Here is an 18365-nt window from a genome sequence, read left to right as displayed (position 1 = left end):
CCCAGCCCATACAACAACTTTTATATTGTTCCATTTTGTTGCATCCTCCACACCTTTTAGTTGTTCTATTTTGTCCAAAGATTTTGGCTATATGTTTTATTAATAGATTTCAATCCTATCCTTTTAGTTTTCTATTTCATATTTATCCTTTTTATTTCAATTTCTTTGTGAATTTTATGATGGGAAGTCTGCTAAGCACGACTAACAAACAAGAAGGTGACCTGTAAAAAAAAACAGGCCAGAAAATTCCATTTTTTTTATAAAAAAATAAAAATTTATTATTACTAACTGATAGAGAACCGTTACAAATGCTTCATCCAAATAGTTATAGTAACGGAATGGCAAGCGTTAGGAAGGACTAATTACTAACACTTTTATTTGTTGGGAATGAATGAAGAACAAAATTAATAACCGTTATTAATAACTTACTAACGGTTGATATGTACGTGTTACTTAAATTAATTTTAGTAACACTTGAACCGTTAGTAAATTTTCTAACACTTGATAACCGTTACTAATATCCGTTATTAATATTTGTCATGCAATTGTGTCAATGCAAGATAATTGTTACTAATATTTTTTGTAACGGATGTATATCCATTACAAATAGGTTGTTATGGTGTAGATTGTCCTTAAGGTGGGTTCTCACATGGATGTGTTGCAATCACGACTCTCTAATAGATTCACTCAAAGTTCATTATCTCAAGTGCAGCAGGCACTTATATTTTTCACATACTCAAATGACGTCTAAATAAACCGAGGTCGATTGATCACGCTTGCTACTTACTATCACAGCTAGAGGTCTTTTATTATGAGTTATGGGGCTAGGGTGATGGTTTAGAAAGAAAAAGGAAGGGAAAAACAAAAATATGATAAGATGAGAAATTGGGTCTTCAAGATATTTGTAACCAGAGAAGAACCTCATTTTGTTCTTTGTTTCCGAATTGTGATTCATTAGCCCTTTGGCTTTGTCACTCCATATGATTTTGAATTTTAGGATTTCTAACTTTGCTTTTCTTTTTGCTTTTGATATCGTCTCCTTTTGATTTTGAACTTTTGGAGATTCGATTTTTGACTCCTTTGATTTTTTTTGGAGTTTTGGTTTTTGATGGGTCTTTCTTTTCTTTCCTTTATTTTCTTTTCGAAGCAACTAACTGATCTATTTTTATACAAGATCTTCTATTCTCTTTTACTTCTGATATCCATCCATTTCTCAACTCGTCAGCTAGGTAAGCTTTTTATTGTGTGTTGTAATGGGTCAGGAATTTTTGATGAAAAATAAAAAGACTTTTAGAAAATAGTGAAGGCTTAAGAGGGGTAACTAGAGGAAAAACTATCTTTTTGGGGTTTTTAACGTGTATTTGGCTGTATTGATCCAAAAAAAGCCTAAATTCTCCCTTAGGATATAGAGTGGTGATCAAGCAAGTGGACGTGTGGTCTTTCTATCCGGACATTCTTTGTGTCATCACTCAATAATCATTCAGAAGAGACTTTTGGCTAGATATGCACAACAAAAAAATAGTCGAAACATGACGGTCATAATCTGTCATTTTATGACATTAACGACATATTAAATCCGTTGTTAGGCCCGTCATAAAAAGTGCTGTAGTATTTGAGAAATGACAGCTCGGGGCACTTTTACTTATTAAAAATATGACAGCTTTTTAACACTTCTATATAAAACGATGGCCTGGGGCACTTTTACTTATTAAAAATATGACAGCCTTTAGCTCATGTAAATTTTAGTTTGTCTCACCCTTTTTTTTTTTACAAATAAACAACTACAATAGCGGTCGTTTTTGCATAGTGGATTGCAAATCTCATATTTATGGTTGTTATTTATTGTGCCAATACCCTATATCTTGTACCTAATAATAATCATCACCCACATAGTGTTAACATAAAATAAAATTGGAACACAGTAAGTGAACATAAGCAAAATCTTTTCATTTCATAATTTAAAATTCATCAAAACTCAAATCCCTCAACAAACAAATATTTAAGATATAGTAAATAAATAATGTAACGTACATAAGGGATAAAGAACTGTACAACAAATTCCAACATCACCAAAAAAAATTCCTCTTAACACCAAAGCCAACATGAAAGTGAATCTTTTCCACTACAACGCAATATGCATTTGCAGGTATCCGCTTACGATCACTAATCAGTCTTCCAATGGCAACAACTCTATCGCTAAGGCTTTACGTACAAGTCACACATTTGTACAGATGGACGCGTGCGATCAAGCAAGCGTTGGTTGTCAACTCAATAAATGCACACTTTCCTACAACAAACAAAAGATGAAGAAATAAAGAAATTTGCATAAGACCATACCCATTAACGAAATCATGTCAAAACCAAACAAAGAGAAGGAATCCAATTAATACCAACTATCAATATGAAAAATCACTGTTATGTGTCAATTATAGCAACTATCACCAAGTTGATACGGCCCGGCCCTAAGTACAAACAAATGGAAAAAAAAAAAAAAAAAATCCAAACACTAACCATGAATGCATAAGATTTTGTTTACGATAATCTTCTCACACATCACCGAACCTTTATATGCACATTCTCACTGTTGCGATGGAGCGGAGCATGGAAGCAAAACTAAAATATGAGAACATACTCCCTAAATAAATACAAAAAAAGTGAATATCACGCTTCATAGTTTATAGTTCTTCTGAGTGAATGTCAGATTAAAAGAGTTCAAATTAGCCTTCTGATGATGATTATTTTATAATCAGCTCAAAAAGTGTGGCCCAACACAATTGGAAAGAGTAAAAGCTCAGGTGGATGTTATTATCCGGAGAGACATGGCGCACAAAAGAACAAGAATAAGCGATGGCTATCTCATATATCTCCATTCCATCTCTAACTACAAATGAACGGCGGACACTTTGATATCTCTTTACAATATCAAAATTAATCACATATACACGAGATTATGCAGCATAAAGATAACTCATGGAGGCAAAATGATTTAAGGGTTAACTAGTACTATCTCCCACTAGATGAGCCAATTATGATTTCCCCCCTACTAGATGGGTAAATTAGGGTCTCCCCCCAAGTACACACAAAAAAAAAAGTCAATTTGAGTTGACCTTGTTTTTTTTTGTGTGTATTTGGGGTAGAAACCCTAATGTCCCATCTAGGTTTTGATATCTTGATTTACTCACAAAAAAATTCCGAAAGCTCTCCTGCGGCTTAAAGCAGTTTTGATATCTTGATTTACTCACTTAATTTCCCCCTCTTTCTTGTTCAAATTTCAAACTGTGAATCCTAGTGGTTTGGGTTTACTAACATTAGCTGGCTGGGGAGTCCGTTCTCTTCTTTCCTCTTGCTTAGAGAACAAAAAGGGATCTCTCTGGCTAGGGTAGAAAAGATTGTCTACGGCTTATAATCTTACATCTCTCATCTGAAATATAATTCCATTTCTACAACTGGGCTCTATCACCTTGGTCTTCTGATTCTGTAACCCAATCTTTCCTGGGGTGCGATTGCTAACTGGCTCAATTGGTAACAGATGGCAGGGGTACAAGGGAGAGATGTGAGGGATGAGGATCTACAGGAAAATCAAAAGAAAGCAAATATCGAAAAACTCCAAGATGATATGAAGAACCTGTTTTGCTCAAAAGAGAAAAAGCAAGTTAACATTGGTTGCAAGAACTTGGTAGTAGATCCACAAGAACATACAACTTTAGTTGGGAAGTTGTATGGGGGGAAGCATATTGCCTTGACAGAATTTGCGGAAGAGGTACATAGGTGCTGGCAAACAAAGGGAGAAACAAACATAGAAATGATTACAAAAGGCTTTTACAAGATGGTGTTTGACAATGTGGACGAGTATAATCATGTAAAACAGAATGGACCTTGGGTAATACAAGGATTCATTCTGTCCATCAAAAAAGGTAAATACTCTGAAGTATTGGAAGCAGATAGGAAGTTTGACAGAGTGGATTTCTGGGTCCAAATTCATGGGTTCCCAAGAGATCGAATAAATGAAGAGAATACTAGGATCATTGGGATGAATCTTGGGAAAGTTAAAGGGGTTGACATCTGTTGCTCATCGGAATTCAAAAAACCTGTTGCGCGGGTGAGAGTTCGTATGGACATCAAAGAACGGTTACTTAAAGGTATGGAGCTCTGCACGGAGATGGGGGAAGTTATTCCAGTGACCTTCAAGTATGAAAAACTAGACATTTTTTGTTACTTCTGTGGGTGTATTGGGCATGATCTGCATTTCTGTAGCATGAGAGACAAGCACAGTGCAGAGATAAGGAAACTGGGAGGTTCCCCTAAAGATATAAAAAATAACTTTTCTTTTGTGTTGAGGGCAAATGTGTTTTACAATGGAGCAACCTCCTCCTCCCCGACAATAGTTACTATATCGGGAACCCCCCAAAAACCAAGGTTGGATAAGATTCCAGCCAGAAATAGAGGTTCTCCGGCCAGAAGACACTGGCAAGGAGCGGGGCTGTTCTCAACTCCACCAAGGGATGCCAGCGAGGCTGTTGGGAAGGAGAACAGGACAAGGGAGACAGAGGAAGATAGGTCTGGTCTGACAGGAGTCAGAACGGATGGATTAGGTTTGAATAATCCTAAGTCAGTAGCCGTTGGGAGAGCAGACATGGAGGGTCAGAAGGAGGGTGGGGGAAACAACCAAATGGTAGTTTGGGCCAAAAGCCTGGGGATTCGACATGAAGAAGCCCAGGAGGACTGTCTGGGTTTGGGCCTTGGGCCAGCATCAAAGGAACAAGGTCTAGTTATCTGGGGCTTGGATAGTTCAGAAATGGATCTGGATACACAAAAGGTGGATAGGGGAGATGGGGCACTTAAAGCCCAGGTGAACAAATCGAATTCTCTGGAAGACACAGCTGGAGGTCTAGGGGCGCTAGCTTTGAGATGTGGATCTGTGGGAATAGACAACAGATCTGGAGAGGAGCACGCCTCGCCGAAAGCTATCTCATCTGGTTCCGAGACATTCATGCCATATCTTGAGAATATCAAACGAGATGGGATGCTTCAAATCAACCCATCAGCTGGAGCAGCACCAACCCCCTTCAGGTTCTCTGGCTCACTCTCACGTGGTAGGGGTTTTAAGACGTTGGTGTCTCGAGGTAAAGGTAAAGGGCTGGCTAAACGAAGTGTGGCATCTATACAAGGGGTTGAAGTGGGGGAAAAAAGAAAGCTCAGTGTTAGTTCTGGGAGAAAGCTTGGAAATATGGATGATGGTGAATGGGAAGAATATTGTATTAGGAAGGTAGTAAGACAATCAAAAAAAGCGAAAAGAGAGGCTGATGAATTGAGAGCTAGAGGTTTGGGACATTTGGTCATTCCTGACGATACACCAGTGATAAGCATATCAAGTGATTCAAAGGTATCCACTGAACCATCAATCTCCAATAGATCCCTGGACTCTACCATCCCAACTGACTCAGGTCACTCCATCCCAGAAGACCAAATTCCTTCTGATGCTTTTACCGAATGGGGGGAAGACTATAACTCTCAAGAGGCTGGTACAAATTTGGTTTCTCAGAATAATGGGATGCAAGAGGAAGTGTCTGTTGGGAACATGCCTATGGACCTTGCTCAGGGCAGCTTGGAAGGAGGTGGGTACGAATCGGAGGATAGCATTACTCAAATCAGGTTCCCACAACCAAAGCCAATAGCTGTGGATGATTCCTGGGTGATCAAAAAGGGATTTTGTATAGGTCAGAAACAGTATAAGGGGGAATGTTCAGGTAAGGTTAGCAAAGATAAAGAGGAAAATGCTAAGGGCAAGAGTAAGTCTAGTGATAGTGGAAGCAGTGGGGGTCTGGTATCTCCTCCAGGGTTCATGGTAGGTCGTCCCCACAACAAATACTCAACAAATATGATACAAGCCTGGAATTGCCGGGGAATAAGTTCCTCCACGGCAATTCAGAATCTAAAGGACTTAATAGGTAGATTTGATCCTGATATTATATGTCTGTCTGAAACAAAGGTTGGTGTTGAAAGGATGCAAGGGATAAGTAGGATGATTAAGTACAGAAGTTGTTACTGTGTTCCAGCTGAGGGTCGAAGTGGGGGCCTGGCTGTTCTCTGGAAAGAAGGGGTGGACCTAAATATCTTGGGGGCAACTAGGAACCAGGTGACAGGTAAATTAAATAATTATTATAGCACTGAACCCTGGTTTTTTTCCTTTGTTTATGGGGAACCCTTAGCATGCAATAGACACAAAGTTTGGTCGGAGCTCAGGGATGTAGCTGCCCTGATCCCTAGACCTTGGTGTATGTTTGGGGACTTCAATGGCATTACTTCTCTCAATGAAAAAATTGGGGGAAGAAGTACTTTTGACAAGAGTATGATGGAGTTTAATGGGCTGATAAATGAGCTTGGGATGATCGACCTAGGGTTTAAGGGCCCAAAGTATACTTGGAGTAATAATAGAGCCCCCCAAAGTCACATTATAGAAAGACTTGATAGAGCTATGGCTACTGATGCCTGGGTTATTCTTTTTCCTAACATGCATGTATACAATGTGGTAAATGCTAGTTCTGATCACCTGGCCATCATGATAAATCTTAATGATAAAGATGATATTAGAGGAGAACATGAAAAACCTTTTAGATTTTATAACATGTGGTTCACTGATAGTACTTGCATGCCTGTTATAGATACTGCTTGGAACTCTATTTCTCATGATTTGCCTGATATTAATGTCATTCTTAAACATAAGATAACAAAACAACATCTCTCCATTTGGAATAAGAAAGTGTTTGGCAACATCTTTACCAATATTAAAAGAGTCAATAAAGAGCTGGAAGATGTGTTGAAGAAACCTTTCTCTCTATCCAATTATGAAACAGCAAAAGGCTTAAAAACTGAGCTGTTCGAGTGGTTGGTTAAGGAGGAAAGCTTTTGGAAACAGAAATCTACTATTCACTGGTTGAAGGAGGGGGGGAAGAATACTAAGTTTTTCCATCTTTCAACCATTTTCAGAAGAAGGAAAAATAGCATAGAGAAGCTACAGAGGCAAGGGGGAGGATGGAGTGTAGGGAGAACTGAAGTAGGGGAGAATATAAACTCCTATTTTAGAGCTCTCTTCAATTCTGATCATCCCCAAAGAAATGATAGTATCCTAAATCTGTTCAAACCCTGTATCACAGATAAGGAAAATGAGAGCCTTACTGCCATTCCCACTTATGAGGATATTTGGAGAACAGTTAAAAAGATGGGTAGCCTAAAGGCCCCTGGACCTGATGGGTTCCAAGGGTGCTTCTATCAAAACACTTGGGATATTGTGGGCAGCAGTATTGTTGCTTTTGTGCAGGACTTCTTTACTAAGGGGGAGCTTAACCCCACTTTTAATGAAACTTATATTGCCCTTATTCCTAAAATAAATAATCCGGAGACTGTGGCTAATTTTAGACCTATTAGTCTTTGCAACTTTTGTTACAAAGTCATTTCTAAGTTGTTAGCCAATAGATTAAAGAAGCACCTAAACAAGATTGTTTCTCCCTTTCAAGGGGCTTTCATAAAAGGGAGAAATATAGGGGATAATACTGGTTTGGCATGTGAGCTTTTTCATCATATGAAAAACATGAAAGACAAGAAGAATGGGTGGGTTGCTTTAAAATTGGATATGGCAAAAGCCTATGATAGGGTAGAATGGTCTCTCATGGATAACATCTTTGAGAAGTTGGGGTTTAGCCAAAGATGGAGAAGTTTGATTAAGCAATGTATATCTACTGTTTCCTTTCAAGTCCTCTTGGATGGGACTCCTCTTGATAAGATCATCCCTGAAAGAGGCCTTAGACAAGGGGATCCTCTATCCCCCTATCTTTTTATTATTATGTCTGAGGCTCTCTCAAGGATGATTGCCAAAGCTGAGGAGGAGGGGAATATCCATGGGATTAAGATTAGAAGGGCTTCTCCTCCAATATCCCATCTTCTCTATGCTGATGACTTGATCCTGTTCACTAGGGGTAATCTTGAGGATGGGGGTCACCTCAAGGACATCCTGAAAGACTACTGCGATGCTTCTGGGCAATTGATTAATTATGATAAGTCAAGCATTTTCTTTAGTAGGAACATGAAGTTTAGAAACAAAATTAAGTTAAAAAAGTTCTGGAAAATGAGACTTTTTGATCCTAAGGATAAGTATTTAGGGATCCCTATTATGCTTTCTCAAAGGAAGGCAGAGGATTTTGACTTCTTAGTGGACAAAATCCACAATAAGATTAAAGGCTGGAAGGCTAAGGTGCTCTCACAGGCTGGAAGGGCTACCCTAATCCAGTCTGTGGTACAAGCCACTCCTCTCTATAATATGTCAACATATATGTTTCCCAAGTCTACCTGTGACAAGATAGATAAAGCATGTAGAGAATTCTTTTGGCATGGTACTGAAAATTCAAAAAGTGTCCATACCATTGGGTGGGACAAGTTATGCAAACCCAAATCTGCAGGAGGTTTGGGGTTTAGAAAGATGAGAGACATGAATGTAGCCATGTTAGCCAAGCTTCCTTGGAAAGCAGCTACTGATTTTGATTCTATATGGACAAAGACACTTGCAAGTATATATGGAAAGAATTGGATTGGGGAAGTATGGAAACCACCTAGGTATGCTTCCTATTTTTGGAAAGGCATACACAAAACTTTCAATCTGATTAATGGGGGTTTGATATGGGGGATCCATAGTGGGACTTCCACATCTGTTCTGGATGACCCTTGGGTGCTCTATAATGGGAAACCCAAGACTCTGAGAGAACTAGGGGTGGAAGATCCCAGACTTGAAGATCTCCATGTGGCTGACCTGTTCCAGGAGGATAAGTCTGGATGGGATGAAGCAAAGCTCACAAATTTCTTTCCTCCTTTCTTAGTTGCAAGGATCAAGGAAGTTTTAATCAAACCTTTGGGACAAGGGAAGGATAAGGTGGTTTGGAGTGGGGAGAAGTCAGGGAAACTCACAGTGAAATCTGCCTATAAACACATATCGATGGATAGTGATATAGGGCAGAGCTCTAGCCTAAATACACATACTGTGAAGCACATTTGGAAAGCAAGAATCCCAGCTAACCTCCAGCTGTTCCTATGGAAAGTGTATATGGATGCTTTGCCAATGGGGGATGGGTTGGAGGCTAGAAATATGGTGGGGGATTTCTCCTGTCCTTTGTGCTACAAGAGTATGGAAACAGATAGTCATCTGTTCTTTGAGTGTGAATGGTCCAGACTTCTGTGGTTCACATCAGGCTTAGGTCTGAGAATGGAAAACAAAGGCTGCAACAATGCCAAAGTATGGATCACAAAGTTTCTTAGTTGGTGCAATAGCAAGAGCCAACACATATCTCAGGCAGGAGTCCAGGCTTGCTATCTGCTAAATAACATCTGGAAAACAAGAAATGAAGCTAAGTTTGAACAAAGGGTTCCAAACAGGGAAAGAACAATTAGAAGAAGTGAGCTGGAGGCCTACAAATGCAACAATGGCTTTGCAGAAAGCAAAAAACAGAATGAGATCTCTAACCCCCCTGAGTTCACTTTAGATAGATTTAAATATGATTTAGATGCTATGTTCCCTGAGATTCCTAATGACTGTGTTAACTTAAGGTTTGATGCTACTTTTCAGGCTTGCTCAGGAGAGGCAGCAGCTGGTACAATAGCGTGGGACTCGGAAGGCAAAGTGATAGGGGCAGGCACTAGGAAATTCAAAGCCAGGTCAGCAGAGGAAGCAGAGATGGTTGCAGCTGAGGTGGCTATAGGACTGGCCCTTGCTTTTGGGTGGACTGAAGTGTATATAGAAGGGGACTGTTCAGAGGTTATAAAGGCACTAAATAGCCAGTCTTGTTCATGGTTGTATGAGAGCTTGAGAGACTATGTGGTTCAGTTAAGCTCTGATTTTGAGTTTTGTAAATTTAAGTGGATAAACAGGGAGTCTAATGGTGAGGCTCATCAGTTAGCAAAATGGGCCTCCCAACTGCAACAAAGGGATCAACTACCACACTGTATCCTGACAAACAAGATCACCCCTGTACTGATCTAGTTCTATGAATATATAAGGTATTATCGAAAAAAAAAAAAATCTAGGGGGGATCCTAATTGGCTCATCTAGTGGGGGTAACACTAATTAACCCATGCTTTAAAAGAGAAAAAAAAATCTAAAATAGAGGGGTACATCTAGGACTCAAGGGGCAAGGCCCAAGTTATAGATACTAGCAAAATTGCATGCACGCTGCTGCGCGTGCAATAGCCGAAGTAATTTTTGTTATTTAATAGAAAACTAAAAGAAAATTTACGAATCGTTAAAGGAGAGCAACTAAGTCATACTTTTTAATCCGGTAAGATATAGCTTTATAAGCAAATTCTAAGCAAAATGTTGGACATAATATGTATAATGAAAAAATTTAACTTCATAAGTCATTAAGTCTGATACAAAATCAAAAAGAACAATCATTATGTTTATACAAAAATTAAACTTTAGTAGAATTTGAATGGCTGCTACTGGAAAGTGGATATATCTTCACCCACTTCTGCATACAAAGATATCATGATGTTGTTATTCATTCACACAGTATACAATGTGGAATAAAAAATAATTACGAAAAAATAATTTCGTTACCTTATATGAAGGCCTTTTTAGGCAATTCGATTTCTGTTCAGATTTGGAGTAATCCTTTGGATTTGGCGTGGAAGACTTGAAATTGGTATCCTCCACAATAATCTATAACGTTTCTAAAAAGACGATAAGAATGTAGACATGTATGTGCTGGTGCTACACCCTTTTGTTTCTTTCTCGATGTTTCAACAACTTGATCACCATTATGTTTTTGAAAAATTCTATTAGCTGTCAATGCAACACTTAGATTATTCAAATTGAATTGACTTATTTTAACCTCAAATGAAAAGGATATTCCAATCAGTTGTTCATTCAAAATTTCCTTAATCATCAGTGGACCTTCATCCTGAAATGTAATTTAAAGGAATGTAAATTTAAAATATATAAGATAATACAGGCAAGTGTGAAGATATTAATAATTGGTATCAATTGAAAAATAATAAACTAACTCGGTCATTCATAGCCACCAAATCTTCAATTCAAATTGAAATGAGCTTTTCCGCTTCAGAACCAAAAATGACGATTTGTTGTGACTTCATTGTTGGATCTTGAACATCGAGTCTAACGAAAGACCTTTTCAGAAAAAAAGATAAGTTATGAATTAATAAAATTATATGGTACTTAGTAAAATAATCAAGTGAGCGGAGTGAACGATCTGGGCAGAGGAGGGGGGGGGGGGGGTGATGCGGACAAAAACTAAATTGGTTGGTTTCTGTGTGTCTGTCCTCACCTATCCCTCCCTCTCTCTCTCCTTCCTTCCCTCTCCCTCTCAACCAAACCCTAACTTTCTCTCTCTCCCCACCCACAAACCCATCCCTCCCTCTCTCTTCTCCACCCTCCACTCACACCCCCACTGCTTAGCAGTTATCTAGTTATATGCTATTTAATTTTATTGTTTTGATGAATACCTTGCAACAATATCTAAAACTAAATGGTTGCACTTTTCACACCATTTTCCAATTACTCTGTTCATTACTTTCTTGCTGCACTTTTTGCAAGATATGTAAAAAGGTTCACGTTCATGTATGACACCCATTATTGTACCTTGGCATGTGAACACTACACCTTATTTGTCAACAAACCTAACTCTATAAGTTTCTAATTTATTTAAGATAACAAAAGTAGATCATTATAAATTTCATAATCTTACCACAGCCTTGTCTTTCTTTACTGCATCTACAATCTCCTGCTATGTTTTTTGGTTGGTGCTTCTGCAACTCTCTGCTATGTAGTCTGCTACTGAATAGTTTGATAAGAAACGAATTTCTTTGTGGTTGGACCTGCATTTTTTGTGGTATTAGATCAAAATACTTAATATGGATTTCAACGTGTATCTTATTTTTGTCGAGGTTTTTGGAAGTTTTTGCTCAATACCTGGTACTATGTAGCGAAGGTTGTGTCTGTGGGATATCAATATTCGAATAAATCTGTGTTGACGATGTAGAGGACACACTGTAAGTATTTGGAGGCCGTGTCCAAAGAAAATACATAATAAAATGTTAACAGAAATTAGTCATAGTAAGTTTATAATAAGTATCTAGGTCCCCCACAACGCAAGAAAGAATAGACTATTATAGTTTGAACTCAGTTAGCACTGTATCGTGCGGCATCTTACAATAGAAATTAAACCTGAATAAGGCTGACTAATAATGAAAAGCAAAAAAAAAAAAATAAAAAATAAAAAAATAAATGTAACACAAATAGTCCTAGTTCTTTTTGAACATGAGTTTTTTTCTTTTTTCTTTTTTTTTTATTAACTGAAATTTTTACTAATCAAAGAAGTAGTATGTTCTGACCTCTGAAAAAGGAATGGCAGCCTTTCTCAAAATAGACTGTTCAAAAGTCCCAAGCTTCCACACCTAAAGTTTGGCAGGCAAAGATACCATATATCCTTGAAGATACCATCTATCCTTGCGGCCAATCTTAAGGCGCAACTCACGACCAGGTAAACCTCCTGGGGAAATGTTGTTTAAGAACTCTTGTTGATACACATTCTGAATATCATCCTCGACGGAATTGAATGAATAAAAGATTACTTCCTTTCCAGGGAAGATGTTTAGATCATGATCATTCAATCTATTAACATAGCTATTCAAAGGCATCAACAAATCTCTATTCACAATGTAATTTATATCTTTTGCATTGTAGCAAAGATTTGGGAAGACTGCATCAATCAATTTGTCAATGGACTCCTCATTTTCCCAAGGGATAACCATATCATCTGAAATTCTGATCATATCATTGTCAGCGCAGGGCTCTTTAGCATTTCCAACCCTCAGTAGATAATCATAGTACAAAAGATCAGACTTTGCACGCATATTTGCTTTCAACCGAAAATTCTAACATGGTTCTGATAACAAGTAAAACGATAGTTTTACCTAGAAATAAGTGATGAAACTCAAATGTAAGTAAAACTAAAACTATTTTACGATTAATATATCAAAGTTATATACTCTCGTTATCAATACAATATGTTTAGAGTAGAGAATTCGTTCCACTCCTAGTTCGTTTAGATGTGAAGGTTTCCTAGTTTGTGTAAGCTAACAAAGTTGTGAGAGTAATGGAATTGAAATTGACTACGATGGTGAATCAACTAATCAAGATGCGATAAATGAAATGATGGTAAGTCAATACTAAATTGACAATATGAGAATAAATTAGGGGAATTTGATTCCACCTTGATTCGACTTAATAAACTAACGAAGAATTTTCATAATCCGAATTGCAATGTTTTCGCATCATAATTGGGTATTTCTAATCCCTAATTATTCATGGTAATCTCTACCAACTAACAATCAACATGTGAAGCAATCAAACCCATTCTTATGAAGAACTAATTACTTTCTAGAATATAATAGATTACTACAACCAATTCTACGTTAATATAATCAAGTTTCATCAAGGTTTCCTCAAACCCCTCTAATGGAGGTTTTAGCCTTAAATCATTAAACTATCATTTCTAACACAAGAACAACAAGAACAAGTCATTATGGAATAATTATTAAACTTTATTAATCTAATTAACCAATAGTATATTGATTCAAAATGAATTAATACTAAAATTAAAACTAAGATTATGAATAACTAATTATCAATTTAAGACAAACTAAATCTATGAATTAAATATTGAATTAGAAACTAAAACTTGAAATATAACTAAGTAATTTATTCTAAAGAAAACTAAATTTACTGTTTTAAAACTAATTTATTGATAATTCACTAGATAACTTGAAATTAACTAAGTAATTGATTCTACAAACTACTTTCTTGTTCTAAAAACTAATTCTATGAAAAATAACTAGATAAAAACTAAGTAACTTAAGAGCCAAGTCTTTTATCTCTTCATATAGAAGAGACTAGATCCACAATTTCGTTCATGGGCTGAGGAGCCATGTTTTGGGCCAAAAAATCGAGCCCAAAACCTCATTACTTCAGTCCACAAAGTAGTTTTCAGTTGGAAATGACTTTAACAGCATTTTCATCCACTTTTGCTCTTCTGATTGGGTTAAGACTTGAACCATTAGAAAGCTCGTTCTGAGCCAGTCGTTTTGACATATGGTAGGCCCAATTCCGAGGTCTGAGTCCAAAGATACGGCCTTCGGAGGTTCTACTGACTTTTGTGTGATATTTCTGCCCGCGTTGACTTTGACTTTTCAGCTTTGACCGGTCTTTAAAGAGACCTTTTCTCCTTGAATCTTGGCCTTTAATCATAGAACTTTTTAGCAACCAACCTTTGCTCCTTTACATCGCAAAAGGGACGTATTTCTGCACATATTCGACTCCAATGCCTGAAATACATAAGAACACGATAACAGTACTAAATCTTACTTATTAATCACATAATTGGTCTAAAAGTAATATTGTTAAGGGGTTAAAACTACAGTTTTAGGCTCTTATCAGGTTCCATAAGTTTGATTTAACAATACATGCATTAACGGTTTGTGTCCTTGTACCATGTGGGACTATTGGTAGTGTCTACCGGAAATCTCCTCCAATAACCATAACTTTTCCGCCAAAAGGAAGTTCTTCATCCATAAGGTCTCTAAAAGTTTTGTCTAAAGCCTGAAAAGTGTACCAGTGAGTCATCGTGATTTCATCCCAAATCACAACACTGGCCTTTTTTTATTAGTTCTTCTAAATCTGATCCTTTACTGATTAAATGCGTCGAATTAGGTTTTGGAGAAAGCAGAAGCTTGAATCTAGAATGAGCCGTCCTGCCACCGAGTAATATGGTTTCTGCAATTCCCGATGTCTCCATTGCAATCCCCTTCTCTTCTAATATGAACTGGTATTGCACTATAAAGATATGTCTTGCCAGTACCCCCGGTCCATTAACAAAGAAAATTCTACTCTCCTCTTTCTATATTACTTCTAAAATAACTTTGTAAGCATTTAACTGGTCTTCATTCAGGCGATCAATAGACAATAAATCTTCATCGGGTATCACTACAGACATCTTATTCTGTAGGAGCTGAGAAAAGTCAGGCATTAAAGATAATTGTGAGTCAGGGTAAGCTCATAACTACATCCAAAATAATGTCATTACAGACGAATATAAATTCCAACTTGTACAATAGTTCAAAGGCAAGTCGGGAGGGCAGGAGTACGTAACTAACATGCATGAAGAACAAAGGTTTTAACAACAGAACACTATAGTATACCACAACAAACACTGGCCATAAAGGGTCATGTCAATCCATTCCATCTTCAATTAAGAATATTTACCAGAAGTGACAGGAAGAAAACTCCAATGTAATGTGGACCAGACTATAGCAGTTTCAAATGGATGATTACAGAATACTCGCTTGTTAATACAAAAAGATAACTTTCATATATATATATATATATATATATATTGTGATCAAACCCAAAAATTTCACAATTTCAATAACTGAAGAGGCAAAAATCACAAATATAATCCTAAACATTTTCACAAACAGCAAAATGGAGAAAATAGAAGAAGAGCGCACCCGAAGATAACAATTTCACTATTGTTTAGAAGAAACCATTTTTAAAACTGACAAAGGCATCAATTTGTCTTTGAGCGACATTGATGAATCGACTGAATAGTTTAAGATGAAGCAGATTAATTTAGGGCGAGTTATAAACTGTTTTGTTTTTATTTTTGAAGCAGATTATTCAAGTGAAAGGGTGCGAAATCACTTGGGAGAAGAAGAGCGGTCTACCTTTTATTTTTTGGTAATATAAGCGAATTTAGGAGTAAGTTTGTGAAATATTAGGTGTATATGTTTTTTAACCAAACTTGTTGAACCAAAAAATGGTTATTTTGGAGAATAGATGTGCCGATATATCAAACCCCTAATTGTCCTATATCACTGTTACTGAAAAGTATCGGACGATGCGTTCAGCAAAAGGAAAAACTAAAAGAAAGGGGTAAAGTTTAGTGGATGCATAATATAAGATGTATTTATCAAGTACCTATTTTCTGAGATATATATACCGCCAATATACCAACAAAATTGGGACATCTCTTCCCATGTCCAAGGCAGTTGCTGCTTTTGGTTACAACCTTCCGCTCACAGCAAAACCAAAAATAAATAATTGGAGGATATTATACTCGCACGGTTAGCTAGCATGTGATCAAGTTCTCTAGCTTGACGTGCTAACATTTGGTTTCTTCCTGACACATTTTTAATCAACAATTCCAACCCCTGGTTTGCTGTTGGCAGATAGTGACTCTAGAGGACAAATCGGCCGAAAAAGAACTCTAGAGGACACATTTTTTTTGTAATCACTCACAAGGATCGGGTGGACGAAAGTTCAAGTTTACCCTTGACGCGAAATAAAAACGGCTCGGGTAGATGAAAGGTCAAGTATACCCCTAAAGAAAAAAAATAAACGGCCCGACTCAACCGAAACAACCCGGTTATGAACATTGATTGTTCATACCCACAATAGGTATGAAAAATACAATGATTGTTCAATTGTTTATACCTATCTATGTATGAACAATATCTATGAACATTGATTGTTCATACCCCCAATTATGAACATTAGCTATGAAAAATGAGTATTCATACCTATTTGAGCTATGAACAAGCATTGTTCATATCTATCCATGTATGAACATTGATCTAGTTATGAACATTGATTGTTCATACTTACCCATGTTGAACATCAACTATGAACATTGATTGTGGCTATGAAAACATGAACCCAAAACAGATATGAACAATCATTGTTCATACTCCCAATTAAGAAACATTAGCTATGAACAATGAGTGTTCATATCTATTAGATTATAAACAAAACAGATATGAACAATAAATGTTCATACCCAAAATAGATATGGACCCAAAACAGATATGAACATTGATTGTTCATACCCAAAACTATATATGAACAATAAATATTCATACACAAAACAAATATGAACATTGATTATTCATACCTATTTTAGCTATGAACACTCATTGTTCATACCTTTAAACAGGTATGAACAATAAATGTTCATAGCCCCAATTATGAACATCAGTTATGAAAAAGGATATAAATAATATGAACATTAGTTATAAATAAACAGAATATAAATAATAATAATAATAGAACACATTAAAAACACCAATATTTAACTTTCATAAACAAAATATCATTATGCACAAAAAAGGTATCATTATGCACAAAAAACACCACAAAATATCTAGAGTCGCTCCTTGTTCATAAACAAAATATCATTGTGCACAAAACACACCACAAAATATATTGTTTTTTGCCTTCCTCACATTCATTCAGCAAACATTCCCTTTCTAAAATCTCACATTCATTCAGCAAACATTCCCTTTCTAAAATTTTCCTGAAAATCATGATCATCTTTACTCTAGCTTCTCGGCATGTCTGAAAGCATTCTGCATGCAATGTGAGGGCACAAATTTTGTATTTCCTCTTCATTTATAAATTAAGAGAAATCCATATGACCTTGTTCATACAAAATTTCCATCATTTTGCAGACATGAATGCCACAATCAACGCTGCAATTTAGAGAATACACAATTAAAAAATATGAGGAATCATTGTATTCATACGTATTGGAGTATAAACAAATATTGTTCATAGTTCCTATGGGTATGAACTATGATTGTTCATAGCTATCTGATGCATGAAAAGTCATTGTTCATACCTATTGTATAGCTAAATTTAGAGAATACACAGTCAATTTAGATAAATACACAGTCAAATCACAATCAATTCTAAATATGAGGAATCATTGTATTAATAATTTTTCATATCTATCTGAGGCATGAACAACCAATGTTCATAGCTATTTGAGGTATGAACACTCATTGTGCATACCCAATAGGTATAAACAATCATAGTTCACACATATAACACAGAAGAATAAATAAATAATTACCTATTGTTTTGCTGCGGACATTTTGGTGAAAGTATTATTTCTTTATTACTACCAAGCTAGATTTTTCAAATCCCCCTTTCTGATAAGATTGTTTATTGACTCAACTAGTACCTTCTTTTGCAAAATTACACTAAGTTATTTCTTTATATTTCAACATAAAAAATTTTATGTAATTTAAGTGTTTATTGTCAAACTCACAAATTCTTTTGCAACTTCCAACCCTTTTTTTGTGTGGCTTAGGGAGTTGAAGTAATACCATCTTGCTTGTTGTCCCTCCACCAACTCCGACACAAGAAGAGTCCAATAATTGTCCGAATGAATTGGAATGGCAATGAATTTCAAAGAGAAGTCGATGCTCTTCAATATGGTTTCCAATCCTACTTCTTCCAACAATAT

At 36.5% G+C, this 18365-nt stretch overlaps 1 protein-coding gene and 1 long non-coding RNA gene across 3 annotated transcripts; both read right to left on the bottom strand.

Moving 5' to 3' along the window:
• Positions 1 to 2044: 2044 nt before the first annotated feature.
• On the bottom strand, positions 2045 to 12085 carry LOC147511190 (uncharacterized). Of its 2 annotated transcripts, none has more exons than XR_015216953.1 (5): positions 11972 to 12085; positions 11748 to 11877; positions 11047 to 11170; positions 10601 to 10943; positions 2045 to 2287 (listed from the first exon to the last, which is right to left on the bottom strand). It is a non-coding gene; the product is annotated as an uncharacterized LOC147511190 (long non-coding RNA). The 2 variants fall into 2 exon arrangements; XR_015216952.1 differs by lacking the exon at positions 2045 to 2287 and adding an exon at positions 10309 to 10511.
• A 371-nt stretch (positions 12086 to 12456) lies between these two features.
• LOC147511189 (uncharacterized) lies at positions 12457 to 12915 on the bottom strand. The gene has a single exon (XM_086598387.1). It carries the CDS (start codon positions 12913 to 12915, stop codon positions 12457 to 12459), a length of 459 nt encoding a protein of 152 aa, XP_086454513.1.
• Positions 12916 to 18365: the final 5450 nt, after the last annotated feature.

Source organism: Coptis chinensis, chromosome 3, assembly GCF_015680905.1.
Source record: "Coptis chinensis isolate HL-2020 chromosome 3, ASM1568090v1, whole genome shotgun sequence".
Lineage (NCBI taxonomy): Eukaryota > Viridiplantae > Streptophyta > Magnoliopsida > Ranunculales > Ranunculaceae > Coptis > Coptis chinensis.
Note: the sequence above shows the minus strand (reverse complement) of the source record. Positions and strands in the feature narration are given on the sequence as shown.

Coding starts and splice junctions, on each gene's coding strand:
- LOC147511189 (XM_086598387.1), bottom strand. CDS start 12,915: ATGCGTGCAAAGTCTGATCTTTTGTACTATGATTATCTACTGAGGGTT.